General features: G+C 40.2%; 1 protein-coding gene across 2 annotated transcripts in view; it reads left to right on the top strand.

Annotated features, from left to right (window-relative positions):
* Nucleotides 1-27,178, top strand: part of cacna1ea (calcium channel, voltage-dependent, R type, alpha 1E subunit a) — a 131,443-nt gene that overhangs the window by 64,072 nt on the left and 40,193 nt on the right. For both annotated transcript variants that reach the window (XM_072699682.1, XM_072699681.1), the window contains 3 exons: nucleotides 16,619-16,722; nucleotides 17,563-17,721; nucleotides 19,074-19,255. In XM_072699682.1, coding sequence (XP_072555783.1) covers nucleotides 16,619-16,722; nucleotides 17,563-17,721; nucleotides 19,074-19,255 — 445 coding nt within the window. The remainder of the gene's footprint in view (nucleotides 1-16,618; nucleotides 16,723-17,562; nucleotides 17,722-19,073; nucleotides 19,256-27,178) is intronic.

Consider the following 27,178-nt stretch of genomic DNA (forward strand, 5'->3'; position numbering starts at 1 on the left):
CTGGCAGAAGGCATCAGTACGCCACATTGGCCACGGAGAGCACAAGAGGCTGCCTCACACCACGATCCCGTCTCTTTGGAATGTCATCCTTGGCACTGTGCTCTGTGGAAGACCATGCTGTGAAGTCACGGCTGAGGTTGAGTAAGGAGGACACCGTGGAGCATGGCGCCAAATGTGACATTCGAGGGAAGCAGAATCCTTGTTTGGGGCTCCGGTTGCTGTTTCTCCTAACCGCCCCGCCACCCGGTGGTGACAGATAATAAAAGGAATTTGAATTCGGCACTCATTCCAGATTCTGGATGATAAGGGGAATTTACCATCCCTGGTTGATGCCTTGTATATGTAGCATAAATGCTACTCATCTTTACCGATTAACTCTATGCACGTGCCTTTCGTTTTCGGTAGTAGTTGCGGGACAATTAGCTAAGTGTTTGCTCTTTAGCTGTTATGAATAATTGATCAGGTGTAGCTTGAATGATTCATAAGCCATCTGGCACCGAGCAGCATGTCGATGTGAGGTGAGCTTCTATCAAGGCGCAGAGTCTGTGAGGTGTGTCAAAATGGCCTGTAATTAGTTAGGCCAGTGCAGTAGGCAGTGGGCGCTTCTTTCACCCGACCGTCCATCTGCATACCATGCATGGTATTGTTGATGCATCCACCGACTTTCTAAATGCACCAGGTGACACTACTGACTGTATATTGCAGCCCAGGCTATGATGTTAAATAGGATTGCCGTAGCACATGCTTGTTTTGATACTAATGAACTAGAGCTTGCATTAAGCTACATTATGCTATCTGGTCATATCTGTTGTACCCTTATATAGTCTAACCACAATCTCAATACTTCAATGAAACCTTTGGATGCTACTTTGCTACTTCTTGATCTTTGATGGTTTGTCACAGGATGTTAATGATGGCAGCATGGAAGAACAGGTATTTGACAATTTAGAGCTTTCTGAAGTATATTTAAGTATATCACAAATTTAGCCTCAATGGACACAGTGCAGACTGTTTCCAGCAGATTAATGTTTTTTTGTATCATTGTCAACACCTGTTGTATGTATATCGGATGCTATTTTATACATAAATGTGCTTAATTTTTAATAATGGCATTCCTGTTATATTTATATTAACATACTAGTTCCATCATGGCTTCTGTCAGTTTCTAATCAACATGTTGAGCCTTTTGTGTTTGGCAAAGTTAGTCTATATGGTGAAATATGGAGTATATAAACAACTAAATACAGCAATCTGAGTATTTATTCTCATAGTAAATACTGAGGTGTATTTTGTCATTTCCTGAGAGCTGTCATGGTATCGCCTCAGGCTTAGTTTACAGCTCGTGTTGACAGACACAAAACAGAAAGATCACTGGCCAATTACAGTGCTCTGACCTACATTCTCCATAAGAACTGCATGGAATCTCTGCAGTGGGAGGGGAGGGGCCTTTGCCAGCCACGCCCCCTTTCCTTTAAGGGGCTGTCTGCTATTTTAATACCTTTCCTGGGAAACTTAATTAAGCTAAATCAGGCAAGTGACTCGACACCTCGAATGTGACTAATTTTATTCAAGACATATGACTCCAGCAGAACAAAAATAGATCTACATGCTAGTTGCAGCCAACCCCATCTTATTGATAAAGAAAAAATGAACAGAAAGCCTGATGAACAGAAAGCTAGATTTTAACAGGGCCATGTCCACAGTATGGATTAGTGGTTTTGATGTCAGGGGATGTCTGATCTATTTAATGGCAAAGAAAATATAGTGAATCTGGCCGTAAAGAGTCATGTGTTACCAGACTATTTTAAAATTAATTCCCAGTCCAGACATTATTGTAATAGAAACGGATGACATTAGAAACATCTATTGTTTTTTTTTTTTACTTTTATACCTGAAAATGGCCCCAGTAAACCTGAACTCTCCTCCTCCCTCTGTGACGTCTCTCCTCATGCTCTGTGATATCTTTGGAATCTACTTTGCAAGTTATCTGTCACCTTCTAAATTACTCTGGAAGTGTGTGTGTGTGTGTGTGTGTGTGTGTGTGTGTGAAATGCCATAAAGGCGAACAGAGAACAAAGGCTTTTTTTGCACAGCTTGTGTTTGCGATGTAGGGGTCTATGCATTAATTTATCAGGAAGTCTCCATCAAAATGTCTGCTCAAGGATGCGTTCTGAGGGTCACCTTGAAAAGGCTGCTCATTACGGCACTTTACTGCACGAGTCTGGCTGAGACACAAGATCAAGGGACGTGAGACCCTGGACCTCATGCTGGTTCTGAGGGCGAATCTCTATGCTAAAACCTGAAGGATTCACCAACTTCTCTTCCCTGCTAAGCAGAGAACATGGATGTTAATGGTCTTTTACACCCAATCTGAAATATTCCATCTGTTCTTACTGGAAACATAAAATTCCCCTTTTGATTCATTTTCAAATTGAATTAGATAATCCCCCATAAAGCAAGTCCAATAAGAGCCCTCCTTAAATTTGTAGGAACACAAGTTTATTTTAAGAGACATACTGCTAGATTAGTTCATATTAGGATCTTTTCTCTCATCTATGAAATATTCTCTCAAACATTCTTCATGTGAGCAGGGTGTTGAATTCCTAATCTACTCGGTGCTTAATTTGTAAACTCTGAGCTGCCAGTGAAATGGTTTATGCGGTGATTCTATTAACTGGTGACAAGTGTGTTCAACCGGCATGCAGTCACTTATTTTTGCAAAAAGATAGTATCAGATTTGTCAAGTTTGGAAATCCAAATACAATACAAATACAACTTTTCCAGCACGTTTGTAAAATATGACAAACATGCATGCAGTTGGAAAGGTGATATAGCAGCTGATGAATATAGAATTGAAAACCTTATGAGAAAAGATTACTATTCGAGTATAAGTTTAAAGTAACCTGAAGTATATGCATGGGCAATTCCAAATGTTTACAAATTTCACTTTTTCAAAACTGATCAATCTGCCATCACCAAATACGTAAACATTGGCTTTGAATGCATGTATCACCAGTTAACAGGACCACATAAACCATAACGCCGGAACTCATAATGACCATGATGATGTCACACACAAATGGGTCTTTAACAATGATAATTCAATACTGTATCAATTTCTTATACACATAAGAATGCAATATTTTCTATTGTCACCTGTTCCTTATATCAAACTTGCATCATCTGCATTGCACTTCATCCTCCTCTCAATCAGTCTTTGCGGGGTGAGCATGGTGTTGAATTGCTAATGCACTCAGTGCTTAATTTGTAAACTCTCAGGTGTCAGAGCTCATAAAAACCTTGATTATGTAATATACACTAATCAGTCTTTAACAACGATAATACGCTATTAATTAATTAAACACGTAACAATGCAGTATTTTCTATCTGTTAGTTACATCAAACTTTTCACCTGTGTTGCATTTTTCTTGCTCTTTTTTGTGGTTTTTCTCATTAGCATTAGCATCCACAAACACTGCTCCTCTCCTCGCTGTCTCTGCTTGCTCTCATTGGCATTAGCATCCACAAACACTGCTCCTCTCCTCGCTGTCTCTGCTTGCTCTCATTAGCATTAGCATCCGCAAACACTGCTCCTCTCCTCGCTGTCTCTGCTTGGTCTCATTAGCATTAGCATCCGCAAACACTGCTCCTCTCCTCCCTGTCTCTGCTTGCTCTCATTAGCATTAGCATCCGCAAACACTGCTCCTCTGCTCGCTGTCTCTGCTTGCTCTCATTAGCATTAGCATCCACAAACACTGCTCCTCTCCTCGCTGTCTCTGCTTGCTCTCATTAGCATTAGCATCCACAAACACTGCTCCTCTCCTCGCTGTCTCTGCTTGCTCTCATTAGCATTAGCATCCACAAACACTGCTCCTCTCCTTGCTGTCTCTGCTTGCTTTCATTAGCATTAGCATCCACAAACACTGCTCCTCTCCTCGCTGTCTCTGCTTGCTCTCATTAGCATTAGCATCCACAAACACTGCTCCTCTCCTTGCTGTCTCTGCTTGCTTTCATTAGCATTAGCATCCACAAACACTGCTCCTCAGGTTTTCTGGTTCATTTCTGCTCTGTTTGGGTTCCAATGACTCTGTCACTTTACCAAAAAATTCTAAGTATTACTCTATCTTTTGGACATTTTCTTTTAATTATTTTTCAATAACAACATGGCATGTGATGTCACCTTTTTTGTGGCCAAGAAGTAGATTCTTTTGAGCACATGTGGTGCGGTTTTTCCCTTTCCAATCAAAAGTCAGATAAGCAAAACATACTAATTTAGGTGGATGTATGTCAACAAAATCAAACAACATAAAGGATTTTATAATTATACATTTCTTTAGTTCAATTTGCAATTCTTCCAATGTTTGACTCAAATTAATTTAAGTTTAATTATATTGGGGTGTCGTAGGTCTGTGCATCTGGAGCTACACCCCTGGATCTCCTGGAATTCTTAATTTATGATTTTTTATTTTTATTTTTACAAAAAATAATAATAATAAACCGTTTAGTAGAGGATCTCACATCATGCAGCTCTGTAAAATTTTTCATTTTCACTCATTTCTCAATTTATGGGTATGCGCCTGTGGGAAAAAAAAAATATTTTTTTGCAAACTGCGACCAGGCATTTCCCTGCTCCTCATTGATGAAGGGCTGCTTCCTTGCTTTATGGGACTTCAGTCCTGCTTCTAGGAGCCTGTTATGAACTTGTTATGAAGGTATCTATAGTGCATTATAGATGAGACCTCTACAAGGCAGTCATAATGCATAATAAATATGGTTATCATGTGTTATGCCTTTTAATAAATATGTATAGCCATGTTTATGCATTATAATGCATTATGAATGTGTTTATAAATTACAAAAACATTGCCTTAAGTAAAGTGTTACTGTGAACATTTTCCATTGGTCGCTGGTTTCATTCAAATTGTATTTAGTTTGTATCTGAGCCTTCAGTCATGTAAATATGAACCTGGTGAGCTGATGCTTAGAAAGTGATGCTGACAAAAATTGTTTTTTAACGGGTACACCCTTTTCTGAAATACAGCCATTATAGAAATATAGTACAATTAATATAAGTACAATTAATGGAGTGACTTGATTAAAATACAAGTAGGGTGAACATTAATCCATGACAGGGCAGATACTATGAGCTGGGACAGGGTTTGTAAACTACTATTTCAATTAAAAAGACCTAGATTTCACATTAGCACTGAGTTCTTGCTGTGTGCTGATTGGTCAGTCGCCTATAATCATGTATATATCACTAATGTTAATATGAAACAGCTGGATGAGTCTTTCAATCAAGGTAACAAACCAGTAGAGTTGGATGTCTCGAGACCGGTCTTGATCTCAAGACCACTTTTACGCTGTCTTGGTCTTGTCACAGTCTCGACGGTCTATGGTCTTGGTCTTGTCTTGGATCCCTCGGTCTTGTCTTGGTCTCGCTGTCTTGGTCTTGCTGTCTCAGATCGACATAGTGGTCGGGAGATTTGGAGCGAAAAGTATCCATGACACACAACGTAATGTTCGATAATGAAACATTATTATTATTTCGCTTTTCGCGCCCTTCAAATGCAACCAATCAATGACATACATGCATTTTGTTGTGATTCAGACATTGGCGCTCATCCAATCAAAATACGCGTTATACGCGCAAAATAAGTGTTAAAAGTTAAACGTTAAATGTAGTTAAATGTAGGGCTGCACGATTTGGGGAAAATATTGAATTGCGATTTTTCTGACAGAAATTGCGATTACGATTTGATTTGCGATTTAATTTTTTATGTCAAGCTTCAGTTCAATATTCAGTGTGTAGTCATTTTAAAACATGACGCAGCATGAGATATCATCAATCAGTATTAACTGGTCTACGTTCTAATGCAAGGATGAGAATTTAAAGATGTGATGTGTCAAGTTAAATAAAGTAATAATAAAAACAATTATAATTATAATATTAATATATTATAATAATTATATTATAATTATTATTATAATAAAAATAGTGATCTTGCAAGTAGCACTTACTACCCTCCTAATAACACTAGAACCGCCTTTTCCCACGTCAATGAACAAGTAAGAACTACTTCGGTGTATGCAGCCCTTTTGTTTGCGCTATTGTGTTGTTAGCTGCTGTTATTAACACTAATAACACTCAAAAACCCGTAATGTTCATAACAGAGAGGCTGTTCAGTCCTGAAACCGTAAAGCTGGAAATTTTTAACGTAGTATGCATTTTATAAAATGTTGAATAAATAGAAGTCGTTTATTGGTGATTTCATGTTGGTCAAAGTTCCCGCTTTTTGACACCTGTATAGGGTTATTTTCTATACAAATAAATTCAGGTGAAACAAAAAATGTAGGGGAGACCGGGTATGGTTGTAACACATTTTGCTTTACCACCTATAACTCACTGAATTTTTGAGCTAGAGGTTTGAAACTTTTATATAAAGTAGCCACATTTGCTTGCTACAAACTGCACCAAGTCAAACCTGAGAATATCACAGACATCTTGAGTTCATGACAAATACATGGTGCTCCTTTGTTACAACCTGCCCCACTACCGGGGTAGGATGTAACACATGCTGGGGTAAGTTGTAACAGTCAGACAAAAGAAGCAAAAACATTGGCCGTACCATGTTATATACTTCAAAAAGAGGTTTATTGAAATAAGCGAACAATCCAGAACAATGTCTCTGTGACTTACCATAACTCAAATCCACCAGTCTGCTAGAACAAACTTCCTTAATGGTATGTATGCTCAATCAACACTCTACCACAATACATCTGTGCAAAAAAAAACATGTAAGTCTAATGTGTGTATGTGTGTATTCTTAATCAGAGTCACTATGCTGACAAATGAATCTTGGTATCCCTGGAGTACAGGCTTGGTGGGCCCAAAAACTGTCAGACCATTATACAGGTCTGCCGCCTGAGTCAAATATTATGCCAGCACCTTCTCCTGCACCTGCTGTGGTAACCCACACTGGGAAGATCACTGGACCCCTGGTCTCTCAGCTTCTGCAGTGATTTGCAGTATCTGCTCAGTGACCTGACTGACTTGCCCTTCCTTGTGACCTCATCAAATGCTTTTTTTTAAAACACTGACAGACACACCTTTTCCACTGTCTAGACATTCTGTAAAATTATTAAAATCAAGAAAGTGTCCTCAGTTATATGTAAGGGGAGGGTTGTAACACTTTTTAAAGATGTGTTACAACCCAGCCCACCCCTCTTAGCTATTGTTCAGCTAGCTGTAGTAGGATAGTGGTTTGAAATTAGCAGGGGAAAAATACATCACAGTTCACCTGAGAAACTAATCTTATTTAAGTCATATGATTTTATCTGCAATAGTATAAATACTAAACAAAATATAGTCTTGGTCAAAAAATTACTTTCTTACCTCAAAATGCATGTACCTGTTTCCAGCCTTGATATCCATCATGTGGGTTTAGGGAGGGAGTATGTAAACACTGAAATGATCACATGACTCTCATCCTATTCCTGATTGGTGGAATTGGTGGCGTTACAACTCTCCCCATGTTACAACCATACCCAGGGGTATCCCATGAAGCAGGCTTAAGGGAAAGTCTGACTTATTTCGACAAATCAGTCTTACTTAAGTGAGAGTTCCGTTCCATCAACGTGTCTTAAATGAATCCCCGCTGAATTACCATGGTAATTTAGGCCTGCGAACAAGCCTGGTCCGGACCAGGCTAACTGTCTCGCTTAGTTTAGCGTTGTCTCAAAGAACGTCCGACGTGTGGGAACAGATTCCCAAAAGATCTTTCCGTCGGACGAAATTCCGTGATCTTACTATTCATGTCATGTAATCTGTTGAATTATATGTCCTCATCTGACATTATATTTTACATTATCTGGTTGTTTTTTCCTTATGCCCTTGCATTCCCCAATTAAACCCTTTTATTTAACCCCATTCCTGCTTTTGTCCGCCTACTTCCCTGGTCCGTGTTTCACGCCACATGACACTGTTACTTGAACCCTTCAAGTAAAGCTCTGTGTGATACTTCCATTTTACTTCCATTTTATTTTATAAAGTTTTATTTTATTAGTGTTGGAAACACTTAAATTTAATAAGCACAAAAACATATGACATAAACACGACTGTATTGTGGGTTTTACGGCTTTTTTGGAACGAGAATTACTGTCTCGTTGTTTTGATGGGTTAGCGGTATACTAATGCTATTGCCTATTAACAAAAACCAAAGGTGTCATACGCTGAAGAATATTGCAACTGGTGTTTAAAAGGAGCTCGCCGGTTCTATTGATGATAGGACCTTTCTGAAACAATCTCGGACCATGAAATAGGAATGCAATCTACTTATAGCTCAGTAGCGGAATCAGTATTTTTCCGCACCGCGAATGTAACATTTTCCTTGGGTTTCACGTGTTTGCTGTTTGTGGGCCTATACGCCTTCTTGGGCCACTTCTGATTGGTGAGCATGACTGGCAGGCGAGAAGCACGGCGCTTGTGATTGGTGAGAATGACTGTCACACAGGGAGCATGGCATGAATTTGTAAAACCCTGTTGTTTTAAACCCTGGGTCCGACGTGCTGTTTAATGTATATCCTAAATCTCAATTTTTGCGACTTGCTAATCGCATTGTTTCAAATTGCGATTTCTATTTGAAATCGATAAATCGTCCAGCCCTAGTTAAATGTGTACTAACATGCCACTGCAGACATCAAGATGTCAGAATCTTTTAAGCACTTGTCCTTATTCTTATTAATGCACAATTTGATGTGCAGCTTGTATTGGTATATAGTGTTTGTAGTTTGCATTTTATTCATGTGATGTGTGCACATGAATTTATATTGTTTGATTACAGTATTTTACTTAAAATGGTGTTTGACTAAATAAATGTTTTAAATAACATCTGCATATCACGTTGTGTTGACTTAACAGGCCTAATTCATTTCAGGGAAGTTGATATCATACAGTGTCATTTGGCTAGTACTACTACAATGGGACATGATGCAATTTCAAGTTTATAATTGTGTATCTTCAATTTGATGTTACAATTTCATCTACAAATTAAGTATAATTGAAATCAGTTACATATTTCCCATCCTTTAGACAGTTTTTGGAGGGGTTAGCTGATTTGTCAGATGACTTTGGGACCAGTCAGTGCCCGTCATGTCAGTCCTCAACAGCACACAAAAGTTAAGGGAGTCTTTTTTTTCGGTCTCGGTCTTGGTCTCGTCTCGACTTTGTCTTGGTCTTGACTCGGTCTGTCTTGGTCTTAGTCTTGGTCTTGTCTTGGTCTCGATACCCTCTGGTCTTGGTAGTGTCTTGGTCTTGGTTTAGGCGGTCTTGACTACAAGTCTACAAACCAGTAAAGACGAATTGCAGTAATTAGCCAAGCATTGGAGCCTTTCAGTTTTAAAGTAGTTTGTAAAAGCTGAAGTAGTTCACAATGTCCTCCCTTACATGAATTAGGTGGTCACCCTAAATACGAGTAACCTATGCAGCTTTACTTTACTGTTTTGCTCTACATTTTTATGTGCTACACAAACGCACCAACAAAAGCCAGAACACTGTCGTAGTGGGAAGCTCATATTCCATAACTGTCTAATCACTTAGTAAATAGTAGGGATGCACGATAATATCGGTCACCGATAATTATCGGCCGATAATGGCAATTATGACGTCACACCGATAATTTTGATAACGAAAAATTCAACTGATAATGAAATCCGATAATTATGAACTTAATTTAGCCTCCAAATTTGCGCAGTTCCTACTACTGTAATTCTGCACAGATCCTACTGCGGCGCCATCACTGCTCATGTCGCATGTGTGATGCTTAAGATAACATGGCGGTTCCTTCACCAGTATGGGTCTACTTTTCCGTGCAAATGTAATGAACGAAAAAAGAAACCGCTTAAGTTGTGAGAAGGCAGAGCAGCTTCTATTTATCAAGAGAAATCTTCCACTGATTCACCCTCAGTTAAAAAAAAAAGAGGTTGAAGAGTAGCATTTTGAGCTTGTTTTGGATTTAAATTGAGCCACATTGCATTTTCTTGCACTTTGAGTGTTATTTTGATTTTCACTAGTATGAATTTTGTTGTTATATTCTGTCCTGTGAATAGACCAATTATGTTGACACTGACTTCGCATTATTCTTTAATGTTATGTTCAACATTACAATAAATGGCCCTTTTAAGAGCCTTGTTGTGCAATGAAGTATTTAATTTTTTTTTTTTCCTAAAAGCTTACCATTAGATATTGACAATTTGTTGTAGGTTGGATGTTGGATTTGATGCCTGTCCACATTAATGTGAAAAAGTATAAATAAATTCTGCTTTTGTAAAGTTACATTTGTTCTTGTTTTTCTGTACTTTTTTTATTAGGTCTTTTAATACAAATATCGGTTTGACATTATCGGCTATCGGCTGTAAGGAGGAGCAAATTATCGATTATCGGTATCGGTTGAAAAATGCATTATCGTGCATCACTAGTAAATAGAAGGTGATGAGAAATACATTGAAGTCTATGGGCTTAGCGAGGAAGAAAATGTTTTGCTTCACTGAAGTTCCCTTTATCAACCTAAAGGTGGTGCTGTTCTGCACAAAACTTTGTCAAACATTTTTTGCACAGCAGCACTATTAGGGAATGGTCATTGTTTATATATTGGCATTAAAATGACATTTTATGTGATATGAATGTTACATTTCTTTTCTTTTCTTTTGGTGAAACTGTGCTTCACTTGTCATCTTAAAGAAACTGCCACTGGTACCGAATTACTCGAGTCCAAAGCTCCCTGCCAAAAATTCACTTCAGAAAGAAAACAAGTTTAAATTAAGTCTATTTAAGCTTTAGCATACGACAAATTATTGTAATTGCGTTATCGTAAGTAGCTAGCGGTTGAAATGCCATAGCCGGTTTTCCATATCATACTTTATCATATTAATCATTCGGACGATGGGTTAGCTAATTTCCATAGAATTTGGATTTTGCAATGCTATTACTCGCTTTTATAGTTTACAGCTGTGATATTTCTCCCGTGAGAATAATAACATTTGAGTTTCTTAACTGTTTGGAAAGAGTCCTGGACACTTTGGCGAGAGCATTATGGTGATGTGAAATGAATTCGGTGGGAAGCAGCGTGAGGTGATTGCTGACTGTAATTGTCTTCTCTGTGCTGGTGAGCAGCATCACAGGTCCCCCGGGTGAAGTGCGCTGGTTTCAGAGTGGTGGTCTACTGCTGTGGGTTTAATGAGTGAGCTGGACTCTTTCCCTCAAAATAGTGAGCCGGGGGGAACTTCAAAAAGGACGACTGTGAGAGGGTCTTGGGTCAGGATGGGGGTTGACAGGAATCATAATGTAAGACCTTAGGAGTGAGGCATGTGGTTATTATGAATATTTCCTGGGAAATAGGGGAACGGCGCCAGCATGGCACACACATAATCACAAAATCCAGGAAGAGGGATGATAGAACTGAAAGGTCAGCGCTGACGTTTCAGTCCAGGCAAACTACTGAAGCACGGGGGGAAGGTTTCGGAAATGTCTGCCAGGAAAAACAAAACAAAACAGAACACCAAATTTCTAAAGTCACCGATGAGAGAAAATAATGAATATGAATATACTTGTTCACCAGGCCACCCCACAATAACATTTGTGTTTTGTTATGGACTCTCCCACAAATGTTACACACCCTAGTGGGTTTCTGTTTCTTTTGGCCAAACCATTCTCTCAGGGGTGTTCCATAACTGACTCTGTTTCCATTTCTACTTTCAAAGCAGAGCCCGAATATCAAGTGTGTTAATTTTAGAAAAGAAACATGTGATCTTATTACCATTTTTATTAAATTAGGAATAAAATACATTGAGGGTGGTATGGTGGCTCAGCATGTATCATGGTTGCCTCACATATCTAGCGTCAGGTATCTGAATGCTGCCTCTGTGTCTGTGAAGTACTGTATGCGTGTTCCCCTGTGTTGTGTGGGGACCCTCCATGAAGCCTGGTTTACTCCTGCAGTCCAGATGCATGCAGTTAAGCTAACTGATGTCTCCAAGTTTCCCATATTGTACAATTCTATGTGTATTCATCTAGCCAGCGATGGACTGGTAGCCCATCCAGGCTGTACCCCAGCCCTGTGCTGCCTGGGATGGACTCCAGACCCCCGTGATCCTCACCAGAATAAGCAGTTAAAAGATGGATGCCTGGGTGGACAATAGTTTGAAGTTAGATTTGTGTTATTTGTATTTAGAATGATAAATGTTTATGTTCAGTCATGTTATTATGAATTCTGATATATATTTGGAATAAGCAGCACATTATTAGCACCTAGATGAATATATTTGCATTTTAAAGCTGAATGAAATTAATAATGGCTGTAAATGTGTGTTTTGCATCTTAAAACCTAGATCGTAGTCAATGAAATTTAGTAAGTTTCTTCAGATTTGATACATGATAATCTGGTGTTTAGGCTTATTTTGTCTGCAAGAAAGAAGCAAATTCGCTTTTATGAAGAAGTGCATTTCCCTTGAATTCCCATGCCAAACATGTCTGATGATATTCAGTTTCTTTCTGGGAATTCTAACACCTACCTGTTCACAAAGAGATTCGATTAATTAAAATGTTTTTGGTGGGATAAAAACACAGGGATCGTGTTGGTGATCTAACATTCTGCCAGAAATTAGCTGGAAATAATGCAAATTCATTTCTGTGAGAGGAAGATCTTTAGCAATAAAGGGTTTAAAAGAAGTGACCAGTTAAAGAAACGATAATTACGGCAATAAGAAAAGAATTAACCTCATTTGATTTATATTGGTGTGTAAAAGTAAATGATATAAATTGATAAAACATAATTAGTTGGGTTCAGGCTTCTGATGTGAGTTTTAAGGACAGCTCTGAAACTGTTGCTATAAAAATTACTGATGTAAGAAATTGGTTGTATTTCAGTGAAAATGTTTATTTTGAGGCCTTGTTGTAATTTAATTTCGATGACAACATTCTTTTTAATGACAATCAAGACTTTCATTGGGTTGTTTTATTTATCACTGCACCTTGAGTGAGATTCTGTAGGTCGTCAGGCTTTTGACCCAGAGGTTATGGGTGTGGGGGTGTGCACTCCAGCCTGTTAGCCACGCTCCGGATCCCTTCCTGTGTTGGGGGTGTGTCCCATGTGTAGCAGCCAGAATAATGCAGGGGATTTCAGAGGATCACATCCATGATAGCTTGTTTTGCCTGGAATTACTGATCAATGAAAGAGAATCACTGTAATCTTTTTTATTTTGGTAATTATATCAGAATCTGGCCGCCTGCACAAGTCTGATCCCATCAGCTTTGAGTAAAAACGTGAGCGAAATCCTGCAGGTGGGTCTCATTATGAAGAAGGAATGACGAGCAACAGAGCGCATAGACACTCAGCAAGGCAGAGCGAAAGGTTACTGGTGAATAGACAATCAGAGACTAAGCTGAGGGCTGTCTCGAGTGTTTCTGCAAATGAGTTTGTGCCACGTACACGGGATGACTGATAATTAGGCCAGAGAGGCGAAATGCCATCCAGCGCTAAGTGATAATCGCACGGCTAAATCGTGTAGTGAGACGTGTCCGTTTAGCATGGGACTGGGTGTCGCTTCAGATGAAATGTAATGACCACGACACATACACTAAGGCTCGATGCAGGAACTCTCCTGGACGTCAGCTACCCGCCTACACACTGACGAACTCCAGATCTTCCTGGAAGCCTGTAACATTGCTTATTGATTAGCTTAGTGTATGTGGAAATTTTCAACGTTCTTCTTTAACAGGATCTGTAAGCCAGTGTTAAGCAGACCAGGGGGTTCAACTAGAAAAATGTAGGCATCACAGCTGTATGGTTGTGGGTTCAAATCCCACCTCAGGCTCTGCATGAATTGGTGACCTCAACTGCTGAGAATGAGTGCTGTGGACAACAAGTGTTATCTTGACAAGGGCCAGGTTTCCCAAGTCTCACACACTGACCAAGAGACACATGCATTTCAACCAGTTCACATGCCACACCTTGTGTTTCTCATGCTGAGAAGTAAGGGATAACGCCCCCTAGGGTGTCCCCTTATATAGAATCAATGGAGGATGCGCAGGCATACAGAGTTTGCGGTCAAGTTCATAGCTGTCCCAGTTATACAGAGTTAATAGCTACCTACCAGCCAATCAGAAAATAGCATTTGTTGTTTCCGGGTTAATTCCAAAATAAGGTACATGTGATCTTGCTGCAAGCATGTTATTAGCTACCTACCAGCCAATCAGAAAATAGTGTTTGTTGTTTCTGGGTAAATTCCAAAATAAGGTATATGTGATCCTGCTGCAAGCACGTTTTTACACGGATGTGTACACACACAGAGTGCCGACAAAGTCGAAGACCAGGATCCGATGAATGTGGTAGGCAGGTCCCTCAGATCTCATGCATTGGCCATGACAAATACGGTCCGCCCCAGATGTAATCTCACTACAAACTTCTAATGAAGCTTGAGAGCCCTGACAGAGACTGATTAATGACAATCCACTAGATGGCTTCCAGAAACATGGAACATTATTATAAAACAAAACTAAAAGGAACAAGAAACAAAAGGGACTAAACAAAGGCAGGAAGGCAACACAAAAACTACCAAGGACAAAAGCTGAAGATACGGAATCACAGTGTAAGAACACGGACTTAGAAGGGGGTCATGTAGCATGTAGTCGCATTTACAATGCATGGAATGAACACAGGATAAGCGTGATGGCCATGAGTAAGTGAAGTGTTGAGGATAAATGCACCCTAACAGCAAATTCCTTGCAATAGCTGACAAGGGACAGGACAGGGGAAAGCACAAAAATACCCCAAGAACCAGGTCTTCAACACGGGACAGGTGTGGGCTATTACAGTACACCTGCACATACTAGGCACTAGGAGCTATAGGAAAAAGGACAGGGTCATAAAGAAGCACTACGGACTCAAACACCAGGAGTTACAAGGAAAATAGCCTATAAAACTAGGCACAGGCAGGAACAAATAAGAACCAAGACACAGAAGCAAACACCAATACTGAAATAAATGAACACAAGGTAATTAACCTTCAGTTAAAATAAAAGATGAAATATCCAGTATAGTTGAAGCCCGCCCCTGGCCATCCTCAAACCCAAGACAGTTAGGAATGCACAGAGTTCAGTTTCACACACAGTCTATTCAGCCACATGGCAGCCTGGTGAGTAGAGTAAAACAATAGGCACTGTGAGAGGTGCTAAACCCAGGACAAACAGAAAAGAACGGGATATCTAGTGACACCTGCTGGCCAAATGGGGAAAGGCTGGACAGAACAGGACAGAGCATGTGAGCGGAGTGGAGCGGTGAGAATTTCCGCTCCTCGCTCACTAGGCTGTTGGCTCCGCCCGCTCCTCCGCTGTAATTCGCACTACGCCGCTCCGCTCAACTAAAATTTCCTCCCGCTCCAGTCAAATCGCTCCACGCTCGCTCCAATTTTAAAGAGGGACAAATAATCTGCATGCCTAACAAATGTCACCTTAAACCGAAGCCTTATATCATAAAGAAATATGAGCAACGGCAACATTGGCACTCAGAAAATATTTATTTTTAAGCAACATATACAGTATAGGCAACAACGGACACGTTTGGCAATGGCATTCCACACAAAAATAGGCTTAAAAAATAAAGGATTCAATGGTTTTAATAGTCTAAAGAATATACAGGCTAAGCATCTACGTTTTAAATTTCTCATTTTTTTCTGTAGATGCTGCTGCTGCTGCGTCTCTATAAAATAAAATTTCACTGACAGTTTTACGTGAAATTTAAAAAATCCTATTAGACCTCTTTGAATGACAAAACGAATTTATTTGATTACCAATATAGGCTTTTATACTTTAATTTATAGACTTGATATACTACAACCATATAAAACTTGCTCACGTTTTGCTCTGGCTTCCGTCTGTTCGCATAAAACACTCTCGTGTTTCTGAGAAAAATGATTCCAAAGTGAATCTTTACTCACTGAAACAGTTTCACCACCTTGTTATTCTTGCTGTACATTATTATCATCTATACGTTTGATAAAAATATTACACTTGTATGCAGTGCTTGAAGTGGGGAAAAATAAGTGCAGGAACTCTAATTTTCTCGGGCCACTGTCGCTGCGTCGGATCAGTTTCAGTAAGTACCGGAACGCAGAAAAAAGTGGCGGAACCCAAAAGACGAAAATACAGAAGTTCCGGCCCACTTCAAGCACTGCTTGTATGATCTATCAGTTTCCTTTGTGAAATACTTTGCGAATTCCATCTCGGCCAATTTCTGTAATAGTCTTGATAATTGTACAGATGAATTCTGGGTAGATTTGGGCACGCCTCAGAATCGTAGTGTGAGCGGTATCGGAGCGAAATTGGAGCGAGACAATTCCGCGCTCTGACTAAATTCCGACCGCTCCGCTCCGCTCACATGCTCTGGTACAGGACAAAGCAGGGACTGATCCTGACAGTTATTCCCTTGCCTTGTGTCGTGTGAGGTTTGGGATAAGGTTCAGGCTCACTGGGACTCAGTACTGGATAAATGGTTGTTACATTGTTATACTTAAGTTTTAAAGGCGTGTTTCATGCATGAATACTGTCACTCTGTGTCTCATGCAGGATTCTTGCCGCAGCTGGAGCTCACATGAACATCCCTGTTGATCTGCGGACGCTGAGGGCCGTGCGTGTACTGAGGCCCCTCAAACTGGTCTCTGGCATTCCCAGTGAGTATCTTATTGGTCACCCACACTTGTCAGTTCTGTGTTCTTGGGCAAAATGTGGCAATATTTTTAAAAGTATTTAATTCGTACTTGCTTTTACTTATTTTTTAAGTGTCATACAAGTCAGCACATATGAGAACAGTAGTATGTATTTAAAAAAAATTTTTATAAGCTACTAAACGTGCTAAACATGCTAATAAACGCACACAAAAAATTAATCATATTATAGAGTGTTTTATATAAAAATATTGAATACCATAATGAATGTGTTCATATTTAAATACCATAATACAAGTTGGCTGCATACAGTGTTGCAGAAGCAGCTAATTTTACACAGTTTTGAGTTTTTATTGAAGGGGCAAAACAACAAATCCATTGTCTTGACAAGACAAGTTTGTTCCCCACAGAGGAACTGACAGCTCCAACGAGAACCCGGTGGGGATCAGGGTGGGTGAGACCCAAAAGTGTCTCAGGATACTAAAGGACACTAAAAATACCATTTCTCAGTCCAAAGTTGGTCATCAACACTATCATCATCACACAATCATCTGGGTGCTTTGACAATAGTCACATAAATCAAGAACAAGAAAAAACTGGAACCAGAAATCTGGTTATAATTTCAGTTTCTTGACCAAGCAAATACCAAGCCAGTCAGTCAGGGCATTTGGGTGTTCAGTATATCTTGACATTACTTAGAAACTGTGGAATTACCTTGTTCTTGTATCTCTAAACTGTTACTACAGTTACATTTCTCCATTTCTGTAAACTGGTCAGCTGGAGGCGTCATGGGAGAGCAGTTTGAATGTGGTCCCCCTGTTTCTCTGCTCCTCCGTGTGTCACCAGGCCTTCAGATAGTCCTGAAGTCCATCATGAAGGCCATGGTGCCCTTGCTGCAAATCGGCCTGCTGCTCTTCTTCGCCATCCTCATGTTCGCCATCATCGGCCTGGAGTTCTACAGTGGGAAACTGCATTTCACCTGCGTGGTCTTGGAAAATGTCACCAGTAAGGAAGCAGGAGAGATTCTGCACCCTGCAGGAGCGCCCTGGAAGTGCTTCATTGTTTAAATATGTTTAACATTTATTATTTCTGTGATTAAATTATAATGGCTGTTTATTGTAGTTATATTAACTGTAGTTATATTATTCATGGTTCTGAAATGTATTGGTTGCAAACAATATAAATCTATATACACATATCTGCTCACGCTGGTGCTTGTATGAGTCTGGTGTGTATTTATACTTGTGCGTGTTAATTAATTCCTCGGTGTTGCTTCCTGAGTTTATCCGCAGGGCAGCACTGGCTCTACATGTAATTGTTTTGATCAAAAAGTGTAATAGCTGATGCAAGCCTTCGGCGCTGGCTGAGGTTCTTACCCGCTGGGAGACATTTCAGCTCTAAAGACAATGACACAAAAGAGCCATTAGCAGATTGATATATAATCCAAGCAAATGTTATATATGAAAAAATACAGTATATAGTCCTGTACTGGATAAGCAGGTGTAGACTGAATATAGCTGGATAAGTATTAATTACTCACATTACCTAGTACACAGCGAAAAGAATGAAAGATATGATGAAATCCAAACCTTTGAAAGGCATTTTGCAATCAGTGAGTAGACCAAGAGATGTCCCCTCTGAATATGTCGGTGAAGGTAAATTAATCATCACAGGCAAAATAATGAAATAACGTCCCTATTTAAATGTCATCTGGCATGAATTACGTGCTCAGTTGACGCCCCTGGTTCCTTTGGCAGAGGTTTTTGGTTCGACTTCAGCTCTCCGGGCTTTTCTGACAATCATACAGCCAGTGTGAGCAACACCTGAGCACATATTTGGTGTCATTTCTCAGGGAAGCAGTAGTTTACAACAAAAGATCCTTTTGTGCACGAGCCAATATCCATTGCAGACCAAGGTCTCCACAAACCAAAACGTGTCTCAAGGTGTTTTTCAGTCCATCATGAAAGTTCTGTGTATTATCACTAAAACCATCTGTGTCACATATTCTGCTCAAATCTACTGTGACAACATACAGGGCAGGTCTAAATATTGGCCATAAGCTGTAGCTTAAAAGTTTATTACAGTACTATAATAATTAGTTATGTTTGCCAGAATATTATCTATATCAGTGTTTCCCAATCAGTCCTCATTTTTGCTCCTTCCGAGCTCCCTGCCAGACTGTCCACATTTTTGCTGCCTCCCAGCTCCTGAACAAAATTGTCTGTGCCTGTGTGCTGTCTGTGGGTTCCCGAGGACCAGACTGGGACACTGATCTATATCATTAATGTGCCTTGACATTCAGATGTTTGGTAAATTTAAATCACCAAAAGGTTGCCTTACCTGTCGGACTCTTCCAGGAAACGAAACGCTGGAATTTGAGTTCCCGTGCGGGGAGAGGAAATGTCCCGAAAGCTATACCTGCACTGGACCCTGGATCGGGCCCAATGATGGCATCACCCAGTTCGACAACATCTTGTTCTCTGTGTTGACGGTCTTCCAGTGCATCACCATGGAGGGGTGGACCAACGTGCTCTACAACGTGAGTTTCCTCTCCACACCTCCTAGTACAATCTGTCACTGTTGCAGGCTAGGGTCTCTGGGGGGAGGTAGAGGTAACATTTACACAAAAACTGCTTTTGTGAATTCCACTTCTTTCAGAACTACAGAAATCCTAATCTGTAATCAAATACAGCTTCTCTGTGCCACGTGTTTCGTGTCGAGCGGTGGATTGTCCAGAAGGAGAAATCAGTTTCATTCGATGTGTTTTTTATAAACTAGCAGCTGCTGGGAAATTGAACAATTTAGAATAATTTTCTGGACTCACCTGTTTAAAGAGGGCTTGAAAAATAGAAATGCAAAGGTGTAGTTTTAACGCCCTTGTGACTGCGATCTGCCTAGCATCATCTGTGTAATCAAAATCAATCAAATCAAATCAAGTTTAGCCAAAAATGGAATGTCTTCCATTTTTTATTTTTATTTTTTCCGGCACTGTCAATAGAAGCACGTACAGCGGATGCCAAATGTGAGGCTGCTTTTGCACATCTTCGGTTTTGGTTTGTGTATTTGCCCTCTGTGTCAGGGAGTCGGTGAAGCTTTCGTTATCAGTTATGTCCAGTTTGCTCCAAAATTTCCTTCTGGCAATGCTGTGATATTGGTCATTTCCTCCCCTTTGCCCTAATGATGATAAACGCTGAAAGGTCTTATATTACATTTGAAAATATCTGCTTCTCCTAACAGAGATAAGAAAGAATTATAGACAGTGAGTATCACTGTGTGCCCTGCGATGGAGTGGCCCCTCATTCTTGGTTGTTTCCTGCCTTGCGCCCGTAGCTTCTGGGATGCGACTCTGAGTAGTATTAGCAGTTACGTAAAATGGATGGATGGAGTATCACTGTAGTCAAATATGTAGTTTTATGTAAAATGCGGCAGAGGTTATTTATGTTTTTAAAGATGATAATGCTTGCTCATACCCAAAGAAGCAGGCTTTCTCTGTGTCGTGGCATATTAAAGGAGTTCCTTGCCTTACTAATGTCAGAAGTGTCCTTGTCAGTTGCAGGTCTAAAATTCAGTCTTTGAAAGGTGAGGCAATGGTAGGCAGACTTGATGGTGTGCTGTTAAATGTGTGACTAATTCCGGTACAGCTTGTTAGCGTTAAGCATGTTTTGTGAAGCATCCTGGCCAAAGTGCGCTGCCGAGAATGACATATGCCACAGTCTGACAGCCGAAACCTGAAACGGCTGCAATAATTCATCTGGCATGAGTCCCTGTCTGAGGCTTATACTTGTGTGGCTGAAAGGTGAATGTTGATTTGGATGAATATCATGTTGGATAGACACCTTAAACTAGTGGGCTACATCAGCAGCTAATCATGCAACAGCAGGAGGGACTCAGAAAATCGTCTCATATTTAGAATTGCTGTTCCTTTCTTCAGAACAATGTTGGCCAAACAAAAATTGTCGGCTAATTGCTGAAAGATGGTACTTGCTCTAGGGACTGTCAAGAGAAAGTCTTTGAGCATTTGTGTAGGAAGAACACCCCCCCATTTATAGAAAAGGCTGAACACAAAAGAGTTACATCATGATCCAGGCAAGCTACTGGAAAGACCGTTCTGTTACATTACTCCATATCGTACTGCAGACAGTGCTACTGCATAGTCTGTTTAAACCTTGACAAGTAACGAAGGACTTGGTCACTGCTAATTAACTGGTAGAGTAACAAGGACTAATAAGGATTAGCTCATAGAATTCCCATTAATGTCAAAACAGCATTAATTGAAGTAACTAATGAGTATCAACTCACAGCAGTAGCTTAACTGTTTATGAAATATGAGGGAATTTAATTACAAGCGGGTGTATGTGAGGCAGTTTATAACTGCATGAGGAGGCACTGCGCAGCTCACTAGCTTAGCATGACATGACAAGCCAGCTTACTAATTATCTCTGGTGCAAGCGATGACACGCCAGCGGGTCGTTAGCTCCGCGGCTTCCGGCTCGTTCGCTCCCCTGCCACAGAAAAAAGGCCTGCTGGTGAATCACGGCTCGGTAACGTCAAGAATGCACACGTGGCATTTCGCAGAAGTGCTCTGCACCCGCAAAGGCTTCCGCGAGGGAATATGTCCAAAATCGGACTGGTGTTTTTAGGATGTGTTAATGCTAACCTGCTAACCTCACTAATCCAGTCTCCGTCATCTTTTTAAAATGATTTTGAGGGCATAATAGATATTCGGCAGAGATGAGGTGGGTAGAAAGCATAGAAGAATAATTGGATTGGATGCACCGAAATATAAAGCTTCAAAGTGGATGACTTCAAAACAAATCATCGTATATCCGGCATCAGCCCAACTACCAAAAGGGTGGTTTAACCCTTGATGTACAGTAGAAATCTCTAGCATTGTGTCATGGAAAACATCAGACTTCCATGGTAATTAACAAAGCATTTGAGAATGGACTTGGGGTGGGTGTCTACTAGCCTCACGGGGCACCTGACGACCTCTAATTAGATTCCCAAAGTAGAGCATTAAATGGCCATTACTGGGACTGAGTTTTGTTCTTTTTGTTTCAAATGAAAGGAACAGGATGATCTTAAAAGGAACAAGGTGATCTCATCTCCGGTATGATTACCACGCAGTGCTCCCCTAGTCTGGCAATTTTTTTGCGAACTCATGTCTAATTATTCCATAATATGTTTTCTTCCATATCAAATCCTTTGAAACATAATGACACCACTCATGTATGCAATTTGGTTAATATTTCATTTCAAATTATTTCATTATATTTAGTGATGGCGTTAATCAGAAGCATCGATTACACAAAACTTTCATGGATGATGATGTCATCTTCACCTACTGAACTCCTCAATGTCAGCAAGCTGAGGAGAAACAGGGCCTTCCGGTGCCAACATCTGGCATGGCATTGCTAATCACCATCCGATTCCCACACAGCCCAGCATCTCGAGTATCAGTTGGAGGTGTTAAAATCAACTATGTGCTATTTCAAGGGCCACCCGGTGGAGTACTGCCTTTGGCCTGTGACTTAAACCAAGGAACAGAAATAAAACCACAGCACACTGAGGCAGAAGAGGGGCTCAGCAGGGAAATCAGCACAGCGACCCAGTAGGTGGTGGGTTCGCCTCCCAGCTACAGGACCATGGACTCTTACTTAGGCTAACCTCCCAAGCCTGAGTGGTGAAAACAGTCCTGCCTTTCCCCTATAGCACATGCAGATGGCTGTTATCAATTACTAATAACCTATATATCTAGTAAACTGTGATACTAGGTGTCTTGATAGCTAACGCTGACACTTTGCTTTGCTTTTAAATATCGTTCCAGGTCTGAGTGTTTATGTGGCTTGTAGGGTCATGCGAGTTTGTTTATTTAGGTGATCTGCTAGTGTGTGATGTTGCGTAGCTGTGAGTGAAGCTGTAGCCTATGCTCTCCTTGAGTAATTGAATCATCACTATGACCCTAGGCAGGTTAAGATTTAATAGATTTGTATACTGTACACTACACAGAATCTCTTTGTATGTTTATTATAAAGATAGTACAGTATGTTGCTTTTCTGTTTTGATTACTTCAATTCATTGAAGTTTCGTGGAGAATGTTTTTGGTTTGAAGGACATTTCAGCATTAAAGAGCAAAAGACAAGTTTTGGATTTTTTTTTTATTTAAAAAATTGATGACCTGTTCCTCTTTTAATATAACATCCTTCATTTGTGCTGATGGATTGATATTTTGCAAGATGATAGCAAGATGATAAGTACTTACCACTTTCTATGCTGTACACTATACAGTATATAATAGAGGGATAGAGAGAAAATTGAAGTACCGAATGCTACATCAATATCAAGGGCCAAACTCTGCCTTTGTAAGAGTCTCTGTTCTCCTCTCTGCACTGTGTGTAAGGGCATATTGCACTGTTTGGTAACACTTTACTTAAAGCAGTCATCATAATGCTTTATACATACCTTCATGAGGCATAATAATGCAGTATTGTAAACATGGCTACAACTATTTATAAAAAGGCACAACACATTATAGCCATGTTTATTATGCAATATGAATGCTCTATGAAGTGCTCATCTATAATGCACTGTCGTTACCTTCAAAATGCTTTATAATGGTCAGTATATGCCATTATAATGCATTATGAAGGTATCTAGAATGCATTATACCTGGGTGCTTTAAGTAAAGTGTTACCCAAAGAAAAAAAATTACAGTTCTTTGGATGTTGAAGATGGAAATCTGCTTGGCACTATGTACTCCAAAACTTTCCATGAGTTTCCTTGAAGTTTAGATCTGGTGGAGGGCCATTAAAGGCTGTTAACCTTACCCTATATTTAATTAAACTACTCTTGAATTTGATTATCAATGTATATGGAGTCATTATCATCTTTGAATATGAGAACATAGTGAGGGAACAGTGTTTACACAGAATGGTAGACCTGGCCCATTGAAATGAACCTATATACTCCCACAAGATGGCTGCCCTTACAATAGACATTGTGGAAGGCATACTTTATTTTCTCATAAGGGATTGAAAGATGACATATTAGACTGTACTGAAATACTTTTTTCATTGCTCAAGGTCGAGTATTTATGCTTCTCACACAACATTATGCATCCTTGTGTGTTGGCCTTCGATACGAAAGGTTTCCAAGTGGCAGTATTGCCATAAATTCTAGCTCTGTGAGGCCTTGTGAAACTCATGATGTACAGTTTTGGTCCAGACTGGATTACAGATGCGTTATGCTATTTTGGTGTTTTACAGATATTCTGTTCATCTATCAGTGAGCTTTGACTTGTGACCACTGTTCCTCTCTGCTGGTGTAGCTTGTCTGTGTTTGGCAAACCCATCGTGATTCCTCACACTCTTCCCCTTGACATGTCAAGTGATGTTGCGGTTTTTCAGTGATGCCGTTTGGGGCAATGACGTTAAGGCCTCTTGGTCTCCATTAGTTTCTTCATGTTGCTTAGAAAACTCACAATAAAGTGCAGATTGTCAGGCCACTTTCATATCTGACACATACTGTTAATTGGCATTCAACCAAATATGAGTCACCTTAGTAGCTGCGCTTGTAATTGTGCTTTAATTATTTCAAAGTCCTTTTTCATGTGGTGTTTATAGAGGGGCCCCAAAACACTACACTAATCTAAATGTAAATTTAAATCCTGGTTTGTTTTTTCAGCCAAATAAGGTTAATATAAATGTTAAACAGACATGCAGTATACTGTAGTGTTTCCCAACCCAGTCCATGGGGACCGCCAGACGGTCCGCATTTTTGCTCCCTCCAGGTTCCCTGCTAGACAGTCCATGTTTGTGCTTCAGGAGCTGGGAGGGAGCAAAAATGTGGACTGTCTGGCGGTCCCCATGGACCGGGTTGGGAAACACTGATGTACTGTAGAGCATACAGTAGAAAGGATGGTTTTTGTCTTATTTAACAAGCACATTTCTCAGCTCTCGTCAAATACTGGCTGAATTCAGAAGCTGGAATGAAAGATGGAATGTTTCCTCAGATATAATTTAATGCCTACGGAGTCTGCTCATAGGTACAGCCGAGACAAGCCGTGAATCAATACAGAGGTTATTTCTCTCACCATTCACTTTCCAAAGGGCCTTCAGCAGAGAAAGATGGCGAAAGCCTTACTGATATAACAGAGAATGCATTAAACTGACTGAGCGGAATCAGTGTGGTGTCGAGGCTGTGGGGTGGAGAAGGCAGTGTGTAGGATGGTTTTGCGGCTTCCGTTAGACCCGACAAGCTTTCTCCATGTTCCAATCAGCATTTTTGTCCCCTTTCAACATGCTTGACAGCAGAATTCAGAATTATAGACAGCTGGTCTTAAGCAGTACGCAGTGTTAATTCTGGTTTGTAAATCACTGAGTTTGTCTTTCCAGAATTCATTATTTACTCCTTTTTTTAAATTTAGAATGCATGTGATTGCGGCTCCACTTCTGAATGGCTATTGGTAGGTCACAGTTGCTGTTTTTCCTGTAGCAAAGCTGGCGGTATTTGTTCAGTGATTTCGAGGGGATCATAGGTTGGGTATGCTCCCTCTCAGGGGTCTTTACTGCAGTCTGGTCTGCGAAACGGTAAAAATAGGCAACATTTGTCGTCTCTGTAAACTTGCAGAAGCGTTGAGAGGGATTATGCGGCAAATATGTATTTCTCAACATAGTTCTAAGCATCAGCGACCAAATAAAACAGCACGCATGCTAAACTTGGCAAATGCTGGGTGTTTGTTTTTATATTTTTCATCACAGTATTGTGAAACATCTGAAGGGAATATCAAACTCTGTGCCTACAAAAGACTGTGGGTGTTATAAATCTGTTGTTATTTCAACCACCAGATGCAGTGCATATAATGCTCCTGTAAGACTGTTTCTTTATTTTAAAATCCCCTGGCTGGCAGAGTAATCATGTCACTTTACGGCCCTTAAACACAAAAACTGCTTTGAGGGCACCAGAAGAATGGCTGACTCTGTGCTATCTATCTATCTATCTATCTATCTATCTATCTATCTATCTATCTATCTATCTATCTATCTATCTATCTATCTATCTATCTATCTATCTATCTATCTATCTATCTATCTATCTATCTATCTATCTATCTATCTATCTATCTATCTATCTATCTATCTATCTATCTATCTATCTATCTATCTATCTATCTATCTATCTATCTATCTATCTATCTATCTATCAACTATCTATCTATCTATCTATCTATCTATCTATCTACTGTATCTATCTATCTATCTAATCTATCTATCTATCTATCTATCTATCTAATCTATCTTAGACTGTCTGTCTGTCTGTGTGCCAGCCTGTCTCTCTGCCTGCCCGTCTATCAGCCCGCCTATCTGTCTATCTGTCTGTCCAAAATCATGCAGTCTACACAGAGCTTCTCCAGCATACCTGCCTTCCTCTCATGATGTATGCGCTCTGACGTCACAGCAGAGTATGACATGGTGGCACTGGCCACTTGCTTCTAGTCAGAGGCCCCTGAATTTCAGCCTTTGCTTTGGCCGAGGTTTGACACAGGATGTTAATAATTCCTATCGATTCTTGCAAGGTTCCTTTGTGAAGGATCTCAGTGAATCAGTTCTGACATTATGATGATGGGGCCATTTGTGTCAATCATCTCCTTCCTTTTCTCCTTCCTTGTCCACAAAGCAGAATTAGATATAAACTGTACTGCCACAGAGAAAGGCTCCCTTGGATTGTGAGGCTGTATATCAAATAGCAACACCAAGAGGATGAGCCAACTGCAACATAAATACGAGTTTGGTTGCTGTTAAGTTTTGTTCTTATAGATAAAAGGAGATATTGGTTCTCCTGTTTGGTTTAAATATTCATTGTGGGACCGCCTCCACCACCCAGTGATACCTAGAGGTGTAAGTTTGACACTCATAATTCACAGAAAAAGTACATGCAACCCACCTAGGGTGGTGTGTAGCTAAGTGTGTTAAGGATCTGTGCCTGTTCAGTGACAGGGGGGGACTCGAATCCTCCGACCAACATAATAATTAAGTTATTACTGGGCCAGTAAGCAAGGTCTTTAACACCAGCAGCTCCAGGGATGCTGGCTGGCCTGCAGTCTGACCGCACGCTTTCCTTTTACATTGTTTTGGATAGAAGTGTCGGTTAAATAAGTGGCACAGTCTGGGCATGTAAACTCAAGGCCTTCAGCTGCAACTGTTCTGGGGATGTCGGATAAGCCTGACCTCTGAACACAAGCTTTCCTCACTTATTTGTTGTTCTGGATAAAATTGTCTCATAATAAGTAAATGCAAAGTTCCCTGCATTATTACTCAGCAGAGGTTTTCCCAGCTGTACCCGGCTGCCGTTCCCTTCAGGTCCCATTGCTGCAAAGTTGTTACTGTTAACTAATATTTTGAGTGATAAATGTTGGCAAAGAATTCTGTTTTCTGTCTTCATGATGACCAACACAGCCACAGGA

Source organism: Paramormyrops kingsleyae, chromosome 15, assembly GCF_048594095.1.
Source record: "Paramormyrops kingsleyae isolate MSU_618 chromosome 15, PKINGS_0.4, whole genome shotgun sequence".
NCBI classification, from domain to species: Eukaryota; Metazoa; Chordata; class Actinopteri; order Osteoglossiformes; family Mormyridae; genus Paramormyrops; species Paramormyrops kingsleyae.